This window comes from Opisthocomus hoazin, chromosome W, assembly GCF_030867145.1.
Source record: "Opisthocomus hoazin isolate bOpiHoa1 chromosome W, bOpiHoa1.hap1, whole genome shotgun sequence".
Lineage (NCBI taxonomy): Eukaryota > Metazoa > Chordata > Aves > Opisthocomiformes > Opisthocomidae > Opisthocomus > Opisthocomus hoazin.
Genome location: NC_134453.1, coordinates 35,048,424 through 35,064,882, shown reverse-complemented (window position 1 = coordinate 35,064,882; position 16,459 = coordinate 35,048,424). Strand labels below are relative to the sequence as shown.

Genomic DNA, 16,459 nt, shown 5'->3' with positions numbered 1-16,459 from the left:
AAGTGACCTTTTTTTGCATGCATCTAACATTTAAGATACGTACAAGTAAGCTTACGCGATCATCTTTGTATCCCATACTAACTTTAAGCGGATGTTTTCACAGGGGCGCCACCAGCTTCGCTGAGTTGCTCAGCTTTGGCCTGTGGCGAGTCCGGTGCCTAGCTGGCTGGAACCAGCTGTGTCCAGCCCAGGGCAGACCCTGGCCTCTTCTCACAGAGGTCACCCCTGCAGGCTGCACCTGCAGCGCTGTGTCCAGTTCTGGTCCCCACAATTCAAAAAAAACCCAGAAAAACAACAAACCGAAAAAAGACACAGACAGACTGGAGAGGGTCCCGAGGAGGGCCACAAAGACGATCAAAGGGCTGGAGAACCCGCCCTGTGAGGAAAGGCTGAAGGAGTTGGGTCTTTTCTCCCTTGGAGAAGAGAAGGCTCAGGGGGGACCTCGTCACAGCATGCCAGTACCAGTACTTAAAGGGTGGCTACAAAGAGGCCGGAGGTGCTCTCTTCGCGAGGAGCCACATGCAGAAGACAAGGGGCAACGGGTACAAGTTGCACCAGGAGAGAGGTTTCATCTCGATACAAGACAGACATTTTGTCTCAACGCTGGAGGTTTTCAAGATGCGATTGGACAGGGTGCTAGATAATCTCATCTAGGCTCCCTTTGCCACAAAAGGCTGGGCCAGACGATCTTTCGAGGTCCCTGCCCACCTGGGCTGCTCTAGGATGCTACGATTCTTCAGCGGATCACCGTTTAATAACCCTTTGCTCTCTCTGGTTTGGAACAAAGTATCGGCAACGTTGCCAGCGAGGCGAGACATAGATTCCACCAGGCGCCAGAGACCTCCTAAACCTACGGCAATCACCCGGTCTCTCTGAATGTATGAGCCATGCCTAGCTGCTTCAGAATTCCCCCGCCCCCAGAAGCGGGAACACCTTCGGGATACCTTAGGGAGTTTACACAGCCAGAACTTCTCCCCGGGAAGATTAAATAAAGGTGAAGGCCTCGCGTTACTTACGCGCCCGCATCACCAAACTTCACCCCATTGCTTGGGGATACAGAAGAGATGAAGACGCCTTCCAGTGGGCGTCTCTGGTGCCTCAGTAACACGGTGTTTCAAGGGCAACGAAGGATCGCCCTGCTTTCCCGTGCCCATCTCCCTTTTTTAAAAGCCATTAAAGAAAGATGAAGTTTGCCGTCTCCCCGCGATGTAGTTTTGGTTTGGCCCTGGCTGGGATGGAGGCGACTTTCCCCATAGCAGCCCTCACAGTGCTGTGCTTTGCAGTTGTAACACACCAATGTTTTGACTAACTGCTGAGCAGTGCTCCCACAGCATGGAGGCTCTCTCTCCAACCACCCCCAAACTCCAGAAAGCTGGGGGTGGGCAAGAGGTTGGGAGGGGACAGAGCCAGGACAGCTGACCCAAACCGACAAAAGAGAGATTCCACTGTGCTATGGAAGCCCCACAGCTGCCATTCAGACCGAGTGTTTTCCCCTATCATATCCCTCCTCACCAGAAAAGGGATAAAGTGCTCCAACAGGAGTTGGATGCTTCTCCAACACACTGCACTGTGCCAAAACCACCCTCGTATGGCACGCCTGTAGCGTCACGTACAGCGTTTTCTAAAGTGTTAGCAGCGGCCTACACTGGCTTTATGTACATTTGTGTACCACTTCCAAAAAGCTAAGCGTTTGCTTCCCACAAGACGCAGGAGACTGCCAAGCGGTTCCAGCGTCACGCTTCAAATGACTGGCCAAATCACTGCCTATCTACAGAACGCTGTTAACAGACTGAAACATTCCACATACTTACGCTCCGGGGAGACACCATTTTAACTTGCAGAACTATTTCCCTCAGTAAGACGCTCAAGACAGAGGTGATATCCCCATGCTAAATCTTTATTGTGCAACTGCTGCTCAAAAGCCTTTGTTACCTTCCACAGACACGCGTCACAAAAAATGAGACATTGACAGTGGCTAGACTGACGGGCAACAGACGAAATCCATTCAGTGGCGATTCATACACGTGGGGCAACTCTTGCGGTGCAAAAATCTTAGCCAGGCGGCCAGCCCAACTGACGGCCACCCAGAATACGTAGATGTACGCGACAGACAGGCTGCCCACCCTCGGGCCCTTCATCCACAACCATCCGGAATCCATGTGTCAGGCCCAGGTGAGCAGCACGCTTCTTCCCAGCGGGCATTAAATGCCCAAGAAGCTGGAGAAAGGAAGTACAAAACCGTAAACAAATAAAATAAAAAGCCACACACAAAGAGGGGAGAGGGCAGGAAGGGAAGGAAGGAGAGCAGAGAACCACCCAGAGAAACCAGTTAGCCAATTCCTAGCAATTCAGCCACTGCGCTTCAAACTACCGTCTGTCCGCCTGCAACCGACATTTTCCTCTCTCTCTCAACCATGACAACAGGCATCAGACTGCGCTCCAAAGCGACACCGCATTTTGCACCAGAAGTACATACCCAGGGATGAGCAGTGCTTTATATCCCTACTTTCAGTCAAAAAGCTCAGTTCCGTTACAAGCTAGAGGCAAAAGGTTACAGCGCCAGAAAACCCAAAATAGCCTACCGCGCCCTATCAAGAGGGAAAGAGTCTAGTAAATTAGGAACTAATTACAGGTACAGTTTAGCATACAGAAAGCTTCCCCAGTACTTACAGATTCACCAGAACCTTCTGCTTCAGATAACCTGATAATTGGCTCCTTAGGCATGACTAGGAAAAGCGTCGGAGCTTGGGGTGAAAGATCGCGGAACGCAAGGCACTGGAGGAAGAGCAAACAGTTACAACGTAATTGGCTTCAGAGAAAGGCAATAGCTTAAGCAAATCAATATGCCCCACTGAACTCGTGCAGAAGCAGGTTACCGGATACCCCAAACGCTTTTCTTACGTGATATCAATACTTTCTATACACAAAATACAACGTATTTACAGAGCCCCCTCCAGAAGCGGGATTCAGCATGCAAGATGATGGGGGCAAGGAGACGGGCCAGGACTTCACATTAGCGACCTCCAGTATGTTTTGATTTGGGTTGACCATTTCCTAAGCACTTTTTCCATTCGATGTGGTCCACGCAGAGGCAGGAGACAAAGGGCTTAACTGAATCAGCAAAGAATTCGGCGAAGTGGAAGATCAGCGGCCATTCGTTTTCCATGCTACAGGGAACTCCAGTACTGAGCAAAAGCATAATCACAGGAAGCCTGCAAGTGCAGCGTACCAGTCTGTCTTCTACATTGCACATAAACCCTACCTTCAAGAGCAGAAGACATCCCTAACTGTTAACTGTCAGCAGTTTAATAACAAAATGATACGGGATACTAACTTAAAGTTACCATCGTGTAGGTAAGGGCTGCTTCCCCCCCCCCCCCAAGTCTGAGCAGCTCGCTCGAGTTCCTAGCACGTCGTGGTGCACCAGCATCCGTGAACCTTGCAAGCATGCTGTTATCACGGCCCCACCTCACCACAGCAACGAGACCTGGGAAGCTTTTGCAGCCTGCAGGATGACCGGTTTCTAGATTTGTTTTTTTTTGTTTGTTTTTTATGAAAAATAAGAAAAGCTGTAATTCTTTGCTTTAATAATCCAGTTCGGGGCTTCAGAACCAAAGCCTTGCACAGCAGAGCTGTGAAATCTCTATAACGCTATTACGAGGCACATCAGGACCTGCATTTCTCCTATGCAGAACTAACTCCTTACGGTTGCTACTCAGACGTCCACTGTTTACACACACCCCCACATCCCCACCCCCCCCCCAGCCGAATCCCCGAGGACACTGACTGCGTGTGCTTAATCTACGGTTTCAAGACTATCATCCTACACGAGGCAGGACCGCTCCCATCCCTCGGCAGCAAACTTTGCACGACTTGCAGTGCCAAAGGGATATCACGCGGCAAACGTCTGCGGCTGCCACCAAGAGCGTTACCGTCAGAGGCCCTCCTCTGCGCACGCGCGCACGCGCCACGGTGGGGCTGGGAACCGAGGCGAGCCGGACAGCACCAGCAACCCAGTACGCGCCGCGGCAGCCGGGGGGGGGGCACCGAAGAAGCGCGATGTTTTAGGGATGGTGCAGTAGAGAGCGCCACAACCCAGAGAGGCCCCGCCCGTCCTCCGTCCCTCCACCCACCCTGCCGCGCTCCCGGGCACCGCGCAACGGGCCCTCGGCTCAGGGTGCCTGCGAGCGCGGGGAAGGGAAGGGAAGGGAAGGGAAGGGAAGGGAAGGGAAGGGAAGGGAAGGGAAGGGAAGGGAAGGGAAGGGAAGGGAAGGGAAGGGAAGGGAAGGGAAGGGGGACCGCGCACAGAGCAAAGCCGCGGCTACCTCCTCGTCCTCGTAGATGACGTTGGCGGGGAAGCGCCTTCCCGAAGACAGTGGCGGCGCCCCAATAATCTCGTCAGCCACGACAACGCCCCTTGTCGCCCCCGCGCTTCCTCCACTCGGCCAGGCCCTCCGCGGCGCCCATTGGGCCGCCAGATCGCCGCCGGCCGATCCTGCGTCTCGATGGGCTGTCTCGTCTGTCGTTTTCGCTTGTCCCCGCCCCCCTGGCGGGGCCGCCCTCGTCGACCTGGTGCTTGCCGGGGCTCAGGGAGTTTGCGTGCTCTCGGGGCGCGGAGGGATCCGACCCGGGGGCGGAGGGAGAAGACGTTGGCCGAGTCCGCGGAGGGATCTGCGCCGTGTAGTGCTGCGACCCTGTGGGCGGGCAACGAGGTCTCACAAGAGGCTGGTGTAGCTAGAAGTACTGCTTACTGTTATTTATTACCGCAGCAAGTCCACCCCAAACGTGCTTGTGGCTTTTTGGCGCTGCTCCCTCCAGTCACATGACTGCTTTTGCCAGGGCAGGGCAGGCCTTAACTTTTCAGAACATTTCGCAGAGCCAACAGAAGGTGCTCTAAATTGTTCCCTGAAAGCCCCACTTCAATTGCAGCCGTTTCTAAGCTGCACGCCTCCCGGGAGAAAATAAAATACAAAGCGTGTGTTCAGCACTGGTGGCTTGAGGGCTGGAGGGCAGATCAAGATAGGACTTGCGCTAAGCTGGGTAGGAGGCTTTTAGAAAAATAGGCAGAGCCCCCAAAGCTGCCCGAGGGTGGTCTGTGGTGCCCTGCACCCCCGGGGAGAGCGAGCAATTCGATTGCTCTACACAACTGTAGTGTAACATACATAAACCCTGCTTTCCTCTATATCGGGCTAAGGATAGCCTTAGCCTTCTTTGCGGCAAGGGCACGTTGTCGGCTCGCGTTCAACTTGGTGTCCACCAGGAGCCCCCCACGTCCTTTTCTGCAAAGCTGCTTTCCAGCCAGTCGGCCTCCAGCATATACTGGTGCATGGGGTTGTTCCTCCCCAGGCGCGGGACTTTGCACTTCCCCTTGTTGAACTGCACGAGGCTCCTGCCTGCCCATTTCTCCAGCCCGTCGAGGTCCCTCTGGATGGCAGCACAACCCCCTGGGGTATCAGCCACTCCTCCCAGTTCTGTATCATCAGCAAACTCGCTGAGGGTACGGTCTGTCTACCCATCATCCAGATCATGGATGTGGGAACAGTGATTGCCAGTGAAAACGGAGGAAAAAAATCGTCTGTCTGTAGATCTCCAGTCTTATTTATCGGAGGGGGGGGGGTGTGGTGTGTGTGCGTAGTGTGGTGTGTGTCTTTAGTCTTCCTTTTCTGACCAACGCCCCAGTAGAAGCCCTTCCTACGATTCTTCACACCCCTTGCCAAATTCAGCTCCGGCTGTGCCTTAGCTTTCCTCATCCCATCCCCACGCACCCGGGCAGCATCCTTACATTCTTCCCAGGCTGCCTGTCCCCGCTTCCACTGCCTATGCGTTTCCTTCTCGCGCTTCAGCTCGACCAGAAGGTCCTCACTCAGCCACGTTTGTTACCCGTGCTGCGCGCGTTGGCGTTGAGATGCTTCAGTTGGGCTGTCGACCGCATCACCTTTTTGGAGGATCGCGCCCCAGTTCCTTTGCGGCATTTCTCAGGTGTTCCCCTGTTGGTTCCTAACGCATCAGCAGCCCCTGGCTCTTCTCTGTTGCTCAAAACTCCATCCCCTTCCCCCGCCGAGTCTAGTTTAAAGCCCTCCTTGTGAGTCTGGCCAGCTCGTTGGCGAAGCCCCTCTTGCCCCGCTTGGTCAGGTGAATCCCATCAGCTGCCAACAGACCCGGCTTCTCAAAGGTAGATCCATGATCACAGAAGGCAAAACCTTGAGCATGGCACCAGCTACGCGGCCAGGCATTCACCTGTTCAATTCGCCTCCTCCTTCCTGGACCCATTCCTCTGACTGGGAGGATAGAGGAGACCACCACCTCTGCTCCTGATTCTTTTAACGTTGCTCCGAGGGTCTCTTTGGAGGGTTCCAAGTTGCCTCGTCACACCCTACACGGAACAGTAGGAGCGGATGATAATCTGTAGGGTTCACCAGGCTCGGCAGCCTCTCAGTGACGCCACGGATGTGAGCTCCTGGTAGGCAGCAGACTTCTCTAGAGAAACCATCTGGACGGCAAATGGGTGCTTCGGTGCCTCTCAGTAGGGAATCTCCAATTACTAATACCTTACGTGCTTTTCCGGTGGCACTGGTTCGAATGCAGGTGGGTGGTTGGGTCAGCTTTGCATGGCTGGCTTGTCCTGGATCCTGTCCATTACTCGCGTGCTCTTCAGTCCCCAAGCCCAGAGCATCCTGTCTGTTATGTAGGGACACTTCAGGAGAGGGGGGAGGGTTCTTCCTTCTAGCCCAAGCACAGACAAGCGTCCAGCCTCCTTCATCTCGTGAGTTACTTGCGTCAGTCAGCTCGAGGTTGGATCAGGCAGAAGAGAAAGATCCATGGAATGTGGAAAGAGGGACTGGCCACTTGGGAAGAGTACAGAAACGTGGTGAGAGCATGCAGGGATGCGACGAGGAAGGCCAAGGCTCACCTGGAATTGAAGCTGGCAAGGGATGTCAAAAACAACAAGAAGGGCTTCTTCAACTACATCAGCAGCAAAAGGAAGGCTAGGGACAACGTGGGGCCGCTGCTGAATGAGGTGGGTGTCCTGGTGACGGAGGATGCGGAGAAGGCAGAGCTACTGAATGCCTTCTTTGCTTCAGTCTTCAGTGCTAAGACTGGCCCTCAGGAATCTCAGGCCCCGGAGGTAAGAGAAGAAGCCTACAAAGAGGACGACTTTCCCTTGGTCGAGGAGGACTGTGTGAGGGATCGCTTAAGTGATCTGGATGTCCACAAATCCATGGGCCCCGATGGAATGCACCCACGAGTGCTGAGGGAGCTGGTGGATGTCATTGCTGAGCCACTCTCCATCATCTTTGAGAGGTCCTGGAGGACAGGAGAGGTGCCCGAGGACTGGAGAAAGGCCAATGTCACTCCAATCTTCAAAAAGGGCAAGAAGGAGGACCCAGGGAACTACAGGCCGGTCAGCCTCACCTCCATCCCGGGAAAGGTGATGGAGCAGCTTATCCTGGAGGCCATCATCAAGCAAGTGGAAGAAGGTTATCAGGAGTAGTCAGCATGGATTCACCAAGGGGAAATCATGCCTGACCAATCTGATAGCTTTCTACAATGACATGACTGGCTGGGTAGACAAAGGGAGAGCCGTGGATGTTGTCTACCTCGACTTCAGCAAGGCTTTCGACACAGTCTCCCATGATATCCTCCTAGGGAAGCTGAGGAAGTGTGGGCTGGATGAGTGGTCGGTGAAGTGGATAGAGAACTGGCTGAATGGCAGAACTCAGAGGGTTGTCATCAGCGGCTCTGAGTCTAGTTGGAGGCTGGTAACAAGTGGTGTCCCCCAGGGGTCAGTACTGGGCCCAGCCGTGTTTAACTTCTTCATCAACGACCTGGATGAAGAGTTAGAATGTACCCTCAGCAAGTTTGCTGACGACACCAAACTGGGAGGTGTGGTAGATACACCAGAAGGCTGTGCTGCCATTCAGCGTGACCTGGATAGGCTGGAAAGCTGGGCAGAGAGGAACCTGATGAGGTTCAACAAAGGCAAATGCAGGGTCCTGCACCTGGGGAGGAACAACCTCATGCACCAGTACAGGCTTGGGGTGGACCTGCTGGAGAGCAGCTCTGCGGAGAGGGACCTGGGTGTCCTGGTGGACGACAGGTTAACCATGAGCCAGCAGTGTGCCCTGGCTGCCAAGAAAGCCAATGGGATCCTGGGGTGCATCAAGAAGAGTGTGGCCAGCAGGACGAGGGAGGTTCTCCTTCCCCTCTACACTGCCCTGGTGAGGCCTCATCTGGAGTACTGTGTCCAGTTCTGGGCTCCCCAGTTCAAGAAAGATGAAGAGCTACTGGAGAGAGTCCACCGGAGGGCTACGAGGATGATGAGGGGACTGGAGCATCTCCCCTACGAGGAGAGGTTGAGGGAGCTGGGCTTGTTCAGCCTGAAGAAGAGAAGGCTGCGAGGGGACCTAATAAATGCTTACAAATATCTGAAGGGTGGGTGTCAGGAGGATGGGGCCAAGCTCTTTTCAGTGGTGCCCAGTGACAGGACAAGGGGCAATGGGCACAAACTGAGGCACAGGAAGTTCCGTCTGAACATGAGGAAGAACTTCTTCCCTCTGAGGGTGACGGAGCACTGGAACAGGCTGCCCAGGGAGGTTGTGGAGTCTCCTTCTCTGGAGATATTCAAGACCCGCCTGGACAAGGTCCTGTGCAGCTTGCTGTAGGTGACCCTGCTTCGGCAGGAGCGTTGGACTAGATGACCCACAGAGGTCCCTTCCAACCCCTACTATTCTGTGATTCTGTGATTCAGAATCACAGTAGCTAGATTGACGTGCAACAGACGAAATCCATTCAGTGGCGGTTCGTACACGTGGGGCAACTCTTGCGGTGCAAAAATCTTAGCCAGGCGGCCAGCCCAACTGACGGCCACCCAGAATATGTAGATGTACACGACAGACAGGCTGCCCACCCTCGGGCCCTTCATCCACAACCATCCGGAATCCATGTGTCAGGCCCAGGTGAGCAGCACGCTTCTTCCCAGCGGGCATTAAATGCCCAAGAAGCTGGAGAAAGGAAGTACAAAACCGTAAACAAATAAAATAAAAAGCCACACACAAAGAGGGGAGAGGGCAGGAAGGGAAGGAAGGAGAGCAGAGAACCACCCAGAGAAACCAGTTAGCCAATTCCTAGCAATTCAGCCACTGCGCTTCAAACTACCGTCTGTCCGCCTGCAACCGACATTTTCCTCTCTCTCTCAACCATGACAACAGGCATCAGACTGCGCTCCAAAGCGACACCGCATTTTGCACCAGAAGTACATACCCAGGGATGAGCAGTGCTTTATATCCCTACTTTTAGTCAAAAAGCTCAGTTCCGTTACAAGCTAGAGGCAAAAGGTTACAGCGCCAGAAAACCCAAAATAGCCTACCGCGCCCTATCAAGAGGGAAAGAGTCTAGTAAATTAGGAACTAATTACAGGTACAGTTTAGCATACAGAAAGCTTCCCCAGTACTTACAGATTCACCAGAACCTTCTGCTTCAGATAACCTGATAATTGGCTCCTTAGGCATGACTAGGAAAAGCGTCGGAGCTTGGGGTGAAAGATCGCGGAACGCAAGGCACTGGAGGAAGAGCAAACAGTTACAACGTAATTGGCTTCAGAGAAAGGCAATAGCTTAAGCAAATCAATATGCCCCACTGAACTCGTGCAGAAGCAGGTTACCGGATACCCCAAACGCAAGCCGAAACGTTGACTTTTCTTACGTGATATCAATACTTTCTATACACAAAATACAACGTATTTACAGAGCCCCCTCCAGAAGCGGGATTCAGCATGCAAGATGATGGGGGCAAGGAGACGGGCCAGGACTTCACATTAGCGACCTCCAGTATGTTTTGATTTGGGTTGACCATTTCCTAAGCACTTTTTCCATTCGATGTGGTCCACGCAGAGGCAGGAGACAAAGGGCTTAACTGAATCAGCAAAGAATTCGGTGAAGTGGAAGATCAGCGGCCATTCGTTTTCCATGCTACAGGGAACTCCAGTACTGAGCAAAAGCATAATCACAGGAAGCCTGCAAGTGCAGCGTACCAGTCTGTCTTCTACATTGCACATAAACCCTACCTTCAAGAGCAGAAGACATCCCTAACTGTTAACTGTCAGCAGTTTAATAACAAAATGATACGGGATACTAACTTAAAGTTACCATCGTGTAGGTAAGGGCTGCTTCCCCCCCCCCCCCAAGTCTGAGCAGCTCGCTCGAGTTCCTAGCACGTCGTGGTGCACCAGCATCCGTGAACCTTGCAAGCATGCTGTTATCACGGCCCCACCTCACCACAGCAACGAGACCTGGGAAGCTTTTGCAGCCTGCAGGATGACCGGTTTCTAGATTTGTTTTTTTTTGTTTGTTTTTTACGAAAAATAAGAAAAGCTGTAATTCTTTGCTTTAATAATCCAGTTCGGGGCTTCAGAACCAAAGCCTTGCACAGCAGAGCTGTGAAATCTCTATAACGCTATTACGAGGCACATCAGGACCTGCATTTCTCCTATGCAGAACTAACTCCTTACGGTTGCTACTCAGACGTCCACTGTTTACACACACCCCCACATCCCCACCCCCCCCCCAGCCGAATCCCCGAGGACACTGACTGCGTGTGCTTAATCTACGGTTTCAAGACTATCATCCTACACGAGGCAGGACCGCTCCCATCCCTCGGCAGCAAACTTTGCACGACTTGCAGTGCCAAAGGGATATCACGCGGCAAACGTCTGCGGCTGCCACCAAGAGCGTTACCGTCAGAGGCCCTCCTCTGCGCACGCGCGCACGCGCCACGGTGGGGCTGGGAACCGAGGCGAGCCGGACAGCACCAGCAACCCAGTACGCGCCGCGGCAGCCGGGGGGGGGGCACCGAAGAAGCGCGATGTTTTAGGGATGGTGCAGTAGAGAGCGCCACAACCCAGAGAGGCCCCGCCCGTCCTCCGTCCCTCCACCCACCCTGCCGCGCTCCCGGGCACCGCGCAACGGGCCCTCGGCTCAGGGTGCCTGCGAGCGCGGGGAAGGGAAGGGAAGGGAAGGGAAGGGAAGGGAAGGGAAGGGAAGGGAAGGGAAGGGAAGGGAAGGGAAGGGAAGGGAAGGGAAGGGAAGGGAAGGGAAGGGAAGGGAAGGGAAGGGAAGGGGGACCGCGCACAGAGCAAAGCCGCGGCTACCTCCTCGTCCTCGTAGATGACGTTGGCGGGGAAGCGCCTTCCCGAAGACAGTGGCGGCGCCCCAATAATCTCGTCAGCCACGACAACGCCCCTTGTCGCCCCCGCGCTTCCTCCACTCGGCCAGGCCCTCCGCGGCGCCCATTGGGCCGCCAGATCGCCGCCGGCCGATCCTGCGTCTCGATGGGCTGTCTCGTCTGTCGTTTTCGCTTGTCCCCGCCCCCCTGGCGAGGCCGCCCTCGTCGACCTGGTGCTTGCCGGGGCTCAGGGAGTTTGCGTGCTCTCGGGGCGCGGAGGGATCCGACCCGGGGGCGGAGGGAGAAGACGTTGGCCGAGTCCGCGGAGGGATCTGCGCCGTGTAGTGCTGCGACCCTGTGGGCGGGCAACGAGGTCTCACAAGAGGCTGGTGTAGCTAGAAGTACTGCTTACTGTTATTTATTACCGCAGCAAGTCCACCCCAAACGTGCTTGTGGCTTTTTGGCGCTGCTCCCTCCAGTCACATGACTGCTTTTGCCAGGGCAGGGCAGGCCTTAACTTTTCAGAACATTTCGCAGAGCCAACAGAAGGTGCTCTAAATTGTTCCCTGAAAGCCCCACTTCAATTGCAGCCGTTTCTAAGCTGCACGCCTCCCGGGAGAAAATAAAATACAAAGCGTGTGTTCAGCACTGGTGGCTTGAGGGCTGGAGGGCAGATCAAGATAGGACTTGCGCTAAGCTGGGTAGGAGGCTTTTAGAAAAATAGGCAGAGCCCCCAAAGCTGCCCGAGGGTGGTCTGTGGTGCCCTGCACCCCCGGGGAGAGCGAGCAATTCGATTGCTCTACACAACTGTAGTGTAACATACATAAACCCTGCTTTCCTCTATATCGGGCTAAGGATAGCCTTAGCCTTCTTTGCGGCAAGGGCACGTTGTCGGCTCGCGTTCAACTTGGTGTCCACCAGGAGCCCCCCACGTCCTTTTCTGCAAAGCTGCTTTCCAGCCAGTCGGCCTCCAGCATATACTGGTGCATGGGGTTGTTCCTCCCCAGGCGCGGGACTTTGCACTTCCCCTTGTTGAACTGCACGAGGCTCCTGCCTGCCCATTTCTCCAGCCCGTCGAGGTCCCTCTGGATGGCAGCACAACCCCCTGGGGTATCAGCCACTCCTCCCAGTTCTGTATCATCAGCAAACTCGCTGAGGGTACGGTCTGTCTACCCATCATCCAGATCATGGATGTGGGAACAGTGATTACCAGTGAAAACGGAGGAAAAAAATCGTCTGTCTGTAGATCTCCAGTCTTATTTATCGGAGGGGGGGGGGTGTGGTGTGGTGTGTGTGCGTAGTGTGGTGTGTGTCTTTAGTCTTCCTTTTCTGACCAACGCCCCAGTAGAAGCCCTTCCTACGATTCTTCACACCCCTTGCCAAATTCAGCTCCGGCTGTGCCTTAGCTTTCCTCATCCCATCCCCACGCACCCGGGCAGCATCCTTACATTCTTCCCAGGCTGCCTGTCCCCGCTTCCACTGCCTATGCGTTTCCTTCTCGCGCTTCAGCTCGACCAGAAGGTCCTCACTCAGCCACGTTTGTTACCCGTGCTGCGCGCGTTGGCGTTGAGATGCTTCAGTTGGGCTGTCGACCGCATCACCTTTTTGGAGGATCGCGCCCCAGTTCCTTTGCGGCATTTCTCAGGTGTTCCCCTGTTGGTTCCTAACGCATCAGCAGCCCCTGGCTCTTCTCTGTTGCTCAAAACTCCATCCCCTTCCCCCGCCGAGTCTAGTTTAAAGCCCTCCTTGTGAGTCTGGCCAGCTCGTTGGCGAAGCCCCTCTTGCCCCGCTTGGTCAGGTGAATCCCATCAGCTGCCAACAGACCCGGCTTCTCAAAGGTAGATCCATGATCACAGAAGGCAAAACCTTGAGCATGGCACCAGCTACGCGGCCAGGCATTCACCTGTTCAATTCGCCTCCTCCTTCCTGGACCCATTCCTCTGACTGGGAGGATAGAGGAGACCACCACCTCTGCTCCTGATTCTTTTAACGTTGCTCCGAGGGTCTCTTTGGAGGGTTCCAAGTTGCCTCGTCAGACCCTACACGGAACAGTAGGAGCGGATGATAATCTGTAGGGTTCACCAGGCTCGGCAGCCTCTCAGTGACGCCACGGATGTGAGCTCCTGGTAGGCAGCAGACTTCTCTAGAGAAACCATCTGGACGGCAAATGGGTGCTTCGGTGCCTCTCAGTAGGGAATCTCCAATTACTAATACCTTACGTGCTTTTCCGGTGGCACTGGTTCGAATGCAGGTGGGTGGTTGGGTCAGCTTTGCATGGCTGGCTTGTCCTGGATCCTGTCCATTACTCGCGTGCTCTTCAGTCCCCAAGCCCAGAGCATCCTGTCTGTTATGTAGGGACACTTCAGGAGAGGGGGGAGGGTTCTTCCTTCTAGCCCAAGCACAGACAAGCGTCCAGCCTCCTTCATCTCGTGAGTTACTTGCGTCAGTCAGCTCGAGGTTGGATCAGGCAGAAGAGAAAGATCCATGGAATGTGGAAAGAGGGACTGGCCACTTGGGAAGAGTACAGAAACGTGGTGAGAGCATGCAGGGATGCGACGAGGAAGGCCAAGGCTCACCTGGAATTGAAGCTGGCAAGGGATGTCAAAAACAACAAGAAGGGCTTCTTCAACTACATCAGCAGCAAAAGGAAGGCTAGGGACAACGTGGGGCCGCTGCTGAATGAGGTGGGTGTCCTGGTGACGGAGGATGCGGAGAAGGCAGAGCTACTGAATGCCTTCTTTGCTTCAGTCTTCAGTGCTAAGACTGGCCCTCAGGAATCTCAGGCCCCGGAGGTAAGAGAAGAAGCCTACAAAGAGGACGACTTTCCCTTGGTCGAGGAGGACTGTGTGAGGGATCGCTTAAGTGATCTGGATGTCCACAAATCCATGGGCCCCGATGGAATGCACCCACGAGTGCTGAGGGAGCTGGTGGATGTCATTGCTGAGCCACTCTCCATCATCTTTGAGAGGTCCTGGAGGACAGGAGAGGTGCCCGAGGACTGGAGAAAGGCCAATGTCACTCCAATCTTCAAAAAGGGCAAGAAGGAGGACCCAGGGAACTACAGGCCGGTCAGCCTCACCTCCATCCCGGGAAAGGTGATGGAGCAGCTTATCCTGGAGGCCATCATCAAGCAAGTGGAAGAAGGTTATCAGGAGTAGTCAGCATGGATTCACCAAGGGGAAATCATGCCTGACCAATCTGATAGCTTTCTACAATGACATGACTGGCTGGGTAGACAAAGGGAGAGCCGTGGATGTTGTCTACCTCGACTTCAGCAAGGCTTTCGACACAGTCTCCCATGATATCCTCCTAGGGAAGCTGAGGAAGTGTGGGCTGGATGAGTGGTCGGTGAAGTGGATAGAGAACTGGCTGAATGGCAGAACTCAGAGGGTTGTCATCAGCGGCTCTGAGTCTAGTTGGAGGCTGGTAACAAGTGGTGTCCCCCAGGGGTCAGTACTGGGCCCAGCCGTGTTTAACTTCTTCATCAACGACCTGGATGAAGAGTTAGAATGTACCCTCAGCAAGTTTGCTGACGACACCAAACTGGGAGGTGTGGTAGATACACCAGAAGGCTGTGCTGCCATTCAGCGTGACCTGGATAGGCTGGAAAGCTGGGCAGAGAGGAACCTGATGAGGTTCAACAAAGCCAAATGCAGGGTCCTGCACCTGGGGAGGAACAACCTCATGCACCAGTACAGGCTTGGGGTGGACCTGCTGGAGAGCAGCTCTGCGGAGAGGGACCTGGGTGTCCTGGTGGACGACAGGTTAACCATGAGCCAGCAGTGTGCCCTGGCTGCCAAGAAAGCCAATGGGATCCTGGGGTGCATCAAGAAGAGTGTGGCCAGCAGGACGAGGGAGGTTCTCCTTCCCCTCTACACTGCCCTGGTGAGGCCTCATCTGGAGTACTGTGTCCAGTTCTGGGCTCCCCAGTTCAAGAAAGATGAAGAGCTACTGGAGAGAGTCCACCGGAGGGCTACGAGGATGATGAGGGGACTGGAGCATCTCCCCTACGAGGAGAGGTTGAGGGAGCTGGGCTTGTTCAGCCTGAAGAAGAGAAGGCTGCGAGGGGACCTAATAAATGCTTACAAATATCTGAAGGGTGGGTGTCAGGAGGATGGGGCCAAGCTCTTTTCAGTGGTGCCCAGTGACAGGACAAGGGGCAATGGGCACAAACTGAGGCACAGGAAGTTCCGTCTGAACATGAGGAAGAACTTCTTCCCTCTGAGGGTGACGGAGCACTGGAACAGGCTGCCCAGGGAGGTTGTGGAGTCTCCTTCTCTGGAGATATTCAAGACCCGCCTGGACAAGATCCTGTGCAGCCTACTGTAGGTGACCCTGCTTCGGCAGGGGGGTTGGACTAGATGACCCACAGAGGTCCCCTTCCAACCCCTACTATTCTGTGATTCTGTGATTCTGTGACTGCTGAAGTAGTGGCGGTTGCTGGCTTAGAAAGCATACATTAATCAGATGCTGAGAGCGTGTCACGTTTAGGGTGGCTGCGCTACGTAAAGCCCCGCTTTTCCATTTGTCACTGGATCCTCATTGCCATCCAAGCAAAGAGTGACACAGATAATGAATTTTAATAATTAGACTATTTATCCTATATCTGTTTATCTTCTTACAAGGAGAAATGCACCGAATATAATGTCACAGTATGTATCTGCATGTTTTGAAAATTTAATGCTCACTGTTAGATAAATTTCCTTCTTAAAGAAAGAAACTTGAAAGAAAAGAAACTTGAAAGAAAAAAATGCAAAGTAGGATTAAAATGTGGTGTTTCTTTAAATCAAGGCTTCCCACTGCCTTCATTCTAGCATCGTCTATGCCAACCTCTTCCCATCTTCTCAGCCAGTTCTGTATAATAATCTTTAGGCTTCTGAACAAACCATGCTACTTGTTTATTTGCAAGCTCTCACTGGCTTGGACTAGTTTGTTTTTGTTGTTTAGTAACATCCCTTAATTAACGAGTAAGCCCTTTGGAGACACTCACTAGCTTATCTGCTGCCTGACTTCTGACCCTGTTTGGCAGCATGGCCTGTCCTGGCTGGGTTATGGTACGTGCCTAAAAAACCTGGTGCAGGCCAGGGTGTTGGCATCCAAATATAGGGAGGCTTCAAAAGCGTGCATGGTCTAAATAAACACAACCAGCGTGGGAGAGGGGGAAGGAACACAGCGTATGCACGAGTGAAGCAGTATGTGCCAACACTGTGTTAGCTCCACAGCTTCTATTTTAATTTTTTGATTCTCATTTTATGGCTTTGCCCTTGGAAGCTACAGACTGCAGGAGCCCATGTAGCAG

General features: G+C 53.8%; 3 protein-coding genes across 3 annotated transcripts in view; all 3 read right to left on the bottom strand.

Annotated features, from left to right (window-relative positions):
* Positions 1-16,459, bottom strand: part of LOC142365443 (uncharacterized) — a 105,660-nt gene that overhangs the window by 69,528 nt on the left and 19,673 nt on the right. The gene's annotated exons all lie outside the window — the stretch shown is intronic.
* On the bottom strand, positions 1,877-8,790 carry LOC142365489 (adenosine 5'-monophosphoramidase HINT1-like). The gene is made up of 4 exons (XM_075446309.1): positions 8,775-8,790; positions 4,326-4,585; positions 2,671-2,775; positions 1,877-2,217 (listed from the first exon to the last, which is right to left on the bottom strand). The coding sequence occupies exons 1-4, from the start codon at positions 8,788-8,790 to the stop codon at positions 2,053-2,055; spliced, it is 546 nt and encodes a 181-aa protein (XP_075302424.1). The 3' UTR covers positions 1,877-2,052.
* Positions 8,259-16,287, bottom strand: LOC142365488 (adenosine 5'-monophosphoramidase HINT1-like). Its single transcript, XM_075446308.1, has 4 exons — positions 16,232-16,287; positions 11,147-11,396; positions 9,456-9,560; positions 8,259-9,002 (listed from the first exon to the last, which is right to left on the bottom strand). Exons 1-4 carry the CDS (start codon positions 16,285-16,287, stop codon positions 8,838-8,840), a joined length of 576 nt encoding a protein of 191 aa, XP_075302423.1. The 3' UTR covers positions 8,259-8,837.

Coding starts and splice junctions, on each gene's coding strand:
- LOC142365489 (XM_075446309.1), bottom strand. Junction 2,776..4,325: donor TCATCTACGAGGACGAGGAG/GTAGCCGCGGCT, acceptor CTCTTCCTCCAG/TGCCTTGCGTTCCGCGATCT. Junction 2,218..2,670: donor CAGAAGGTTCTGGTGAATCT/GTAAGTACTGGG, acceptor TCCTTTCTCCAG/CTTCTTGGGCATTTAATGCC.
- LOC142365488 (XM_075446308.1), bottom strand. CDS start 16,287: ATGCACGCTTTTGAAGCCTCCCTATATTTGGATGCCAACACCCTGGCC. Junction 11,397..16,231: donor AACACCCTGGCCTGCACCAG/GTTTTTTAGGCA, acceptor AGCCCCGGCAAG/CACCAGGTCGACGAGGGCGG. Junction 9,561..11,146: donor TCATCTACGAGGACGAGGAG/GTAGCCGCGGCT, acceptor CTCTTCCTCCAG/TGCCTTGCGTTCCGCGATCT.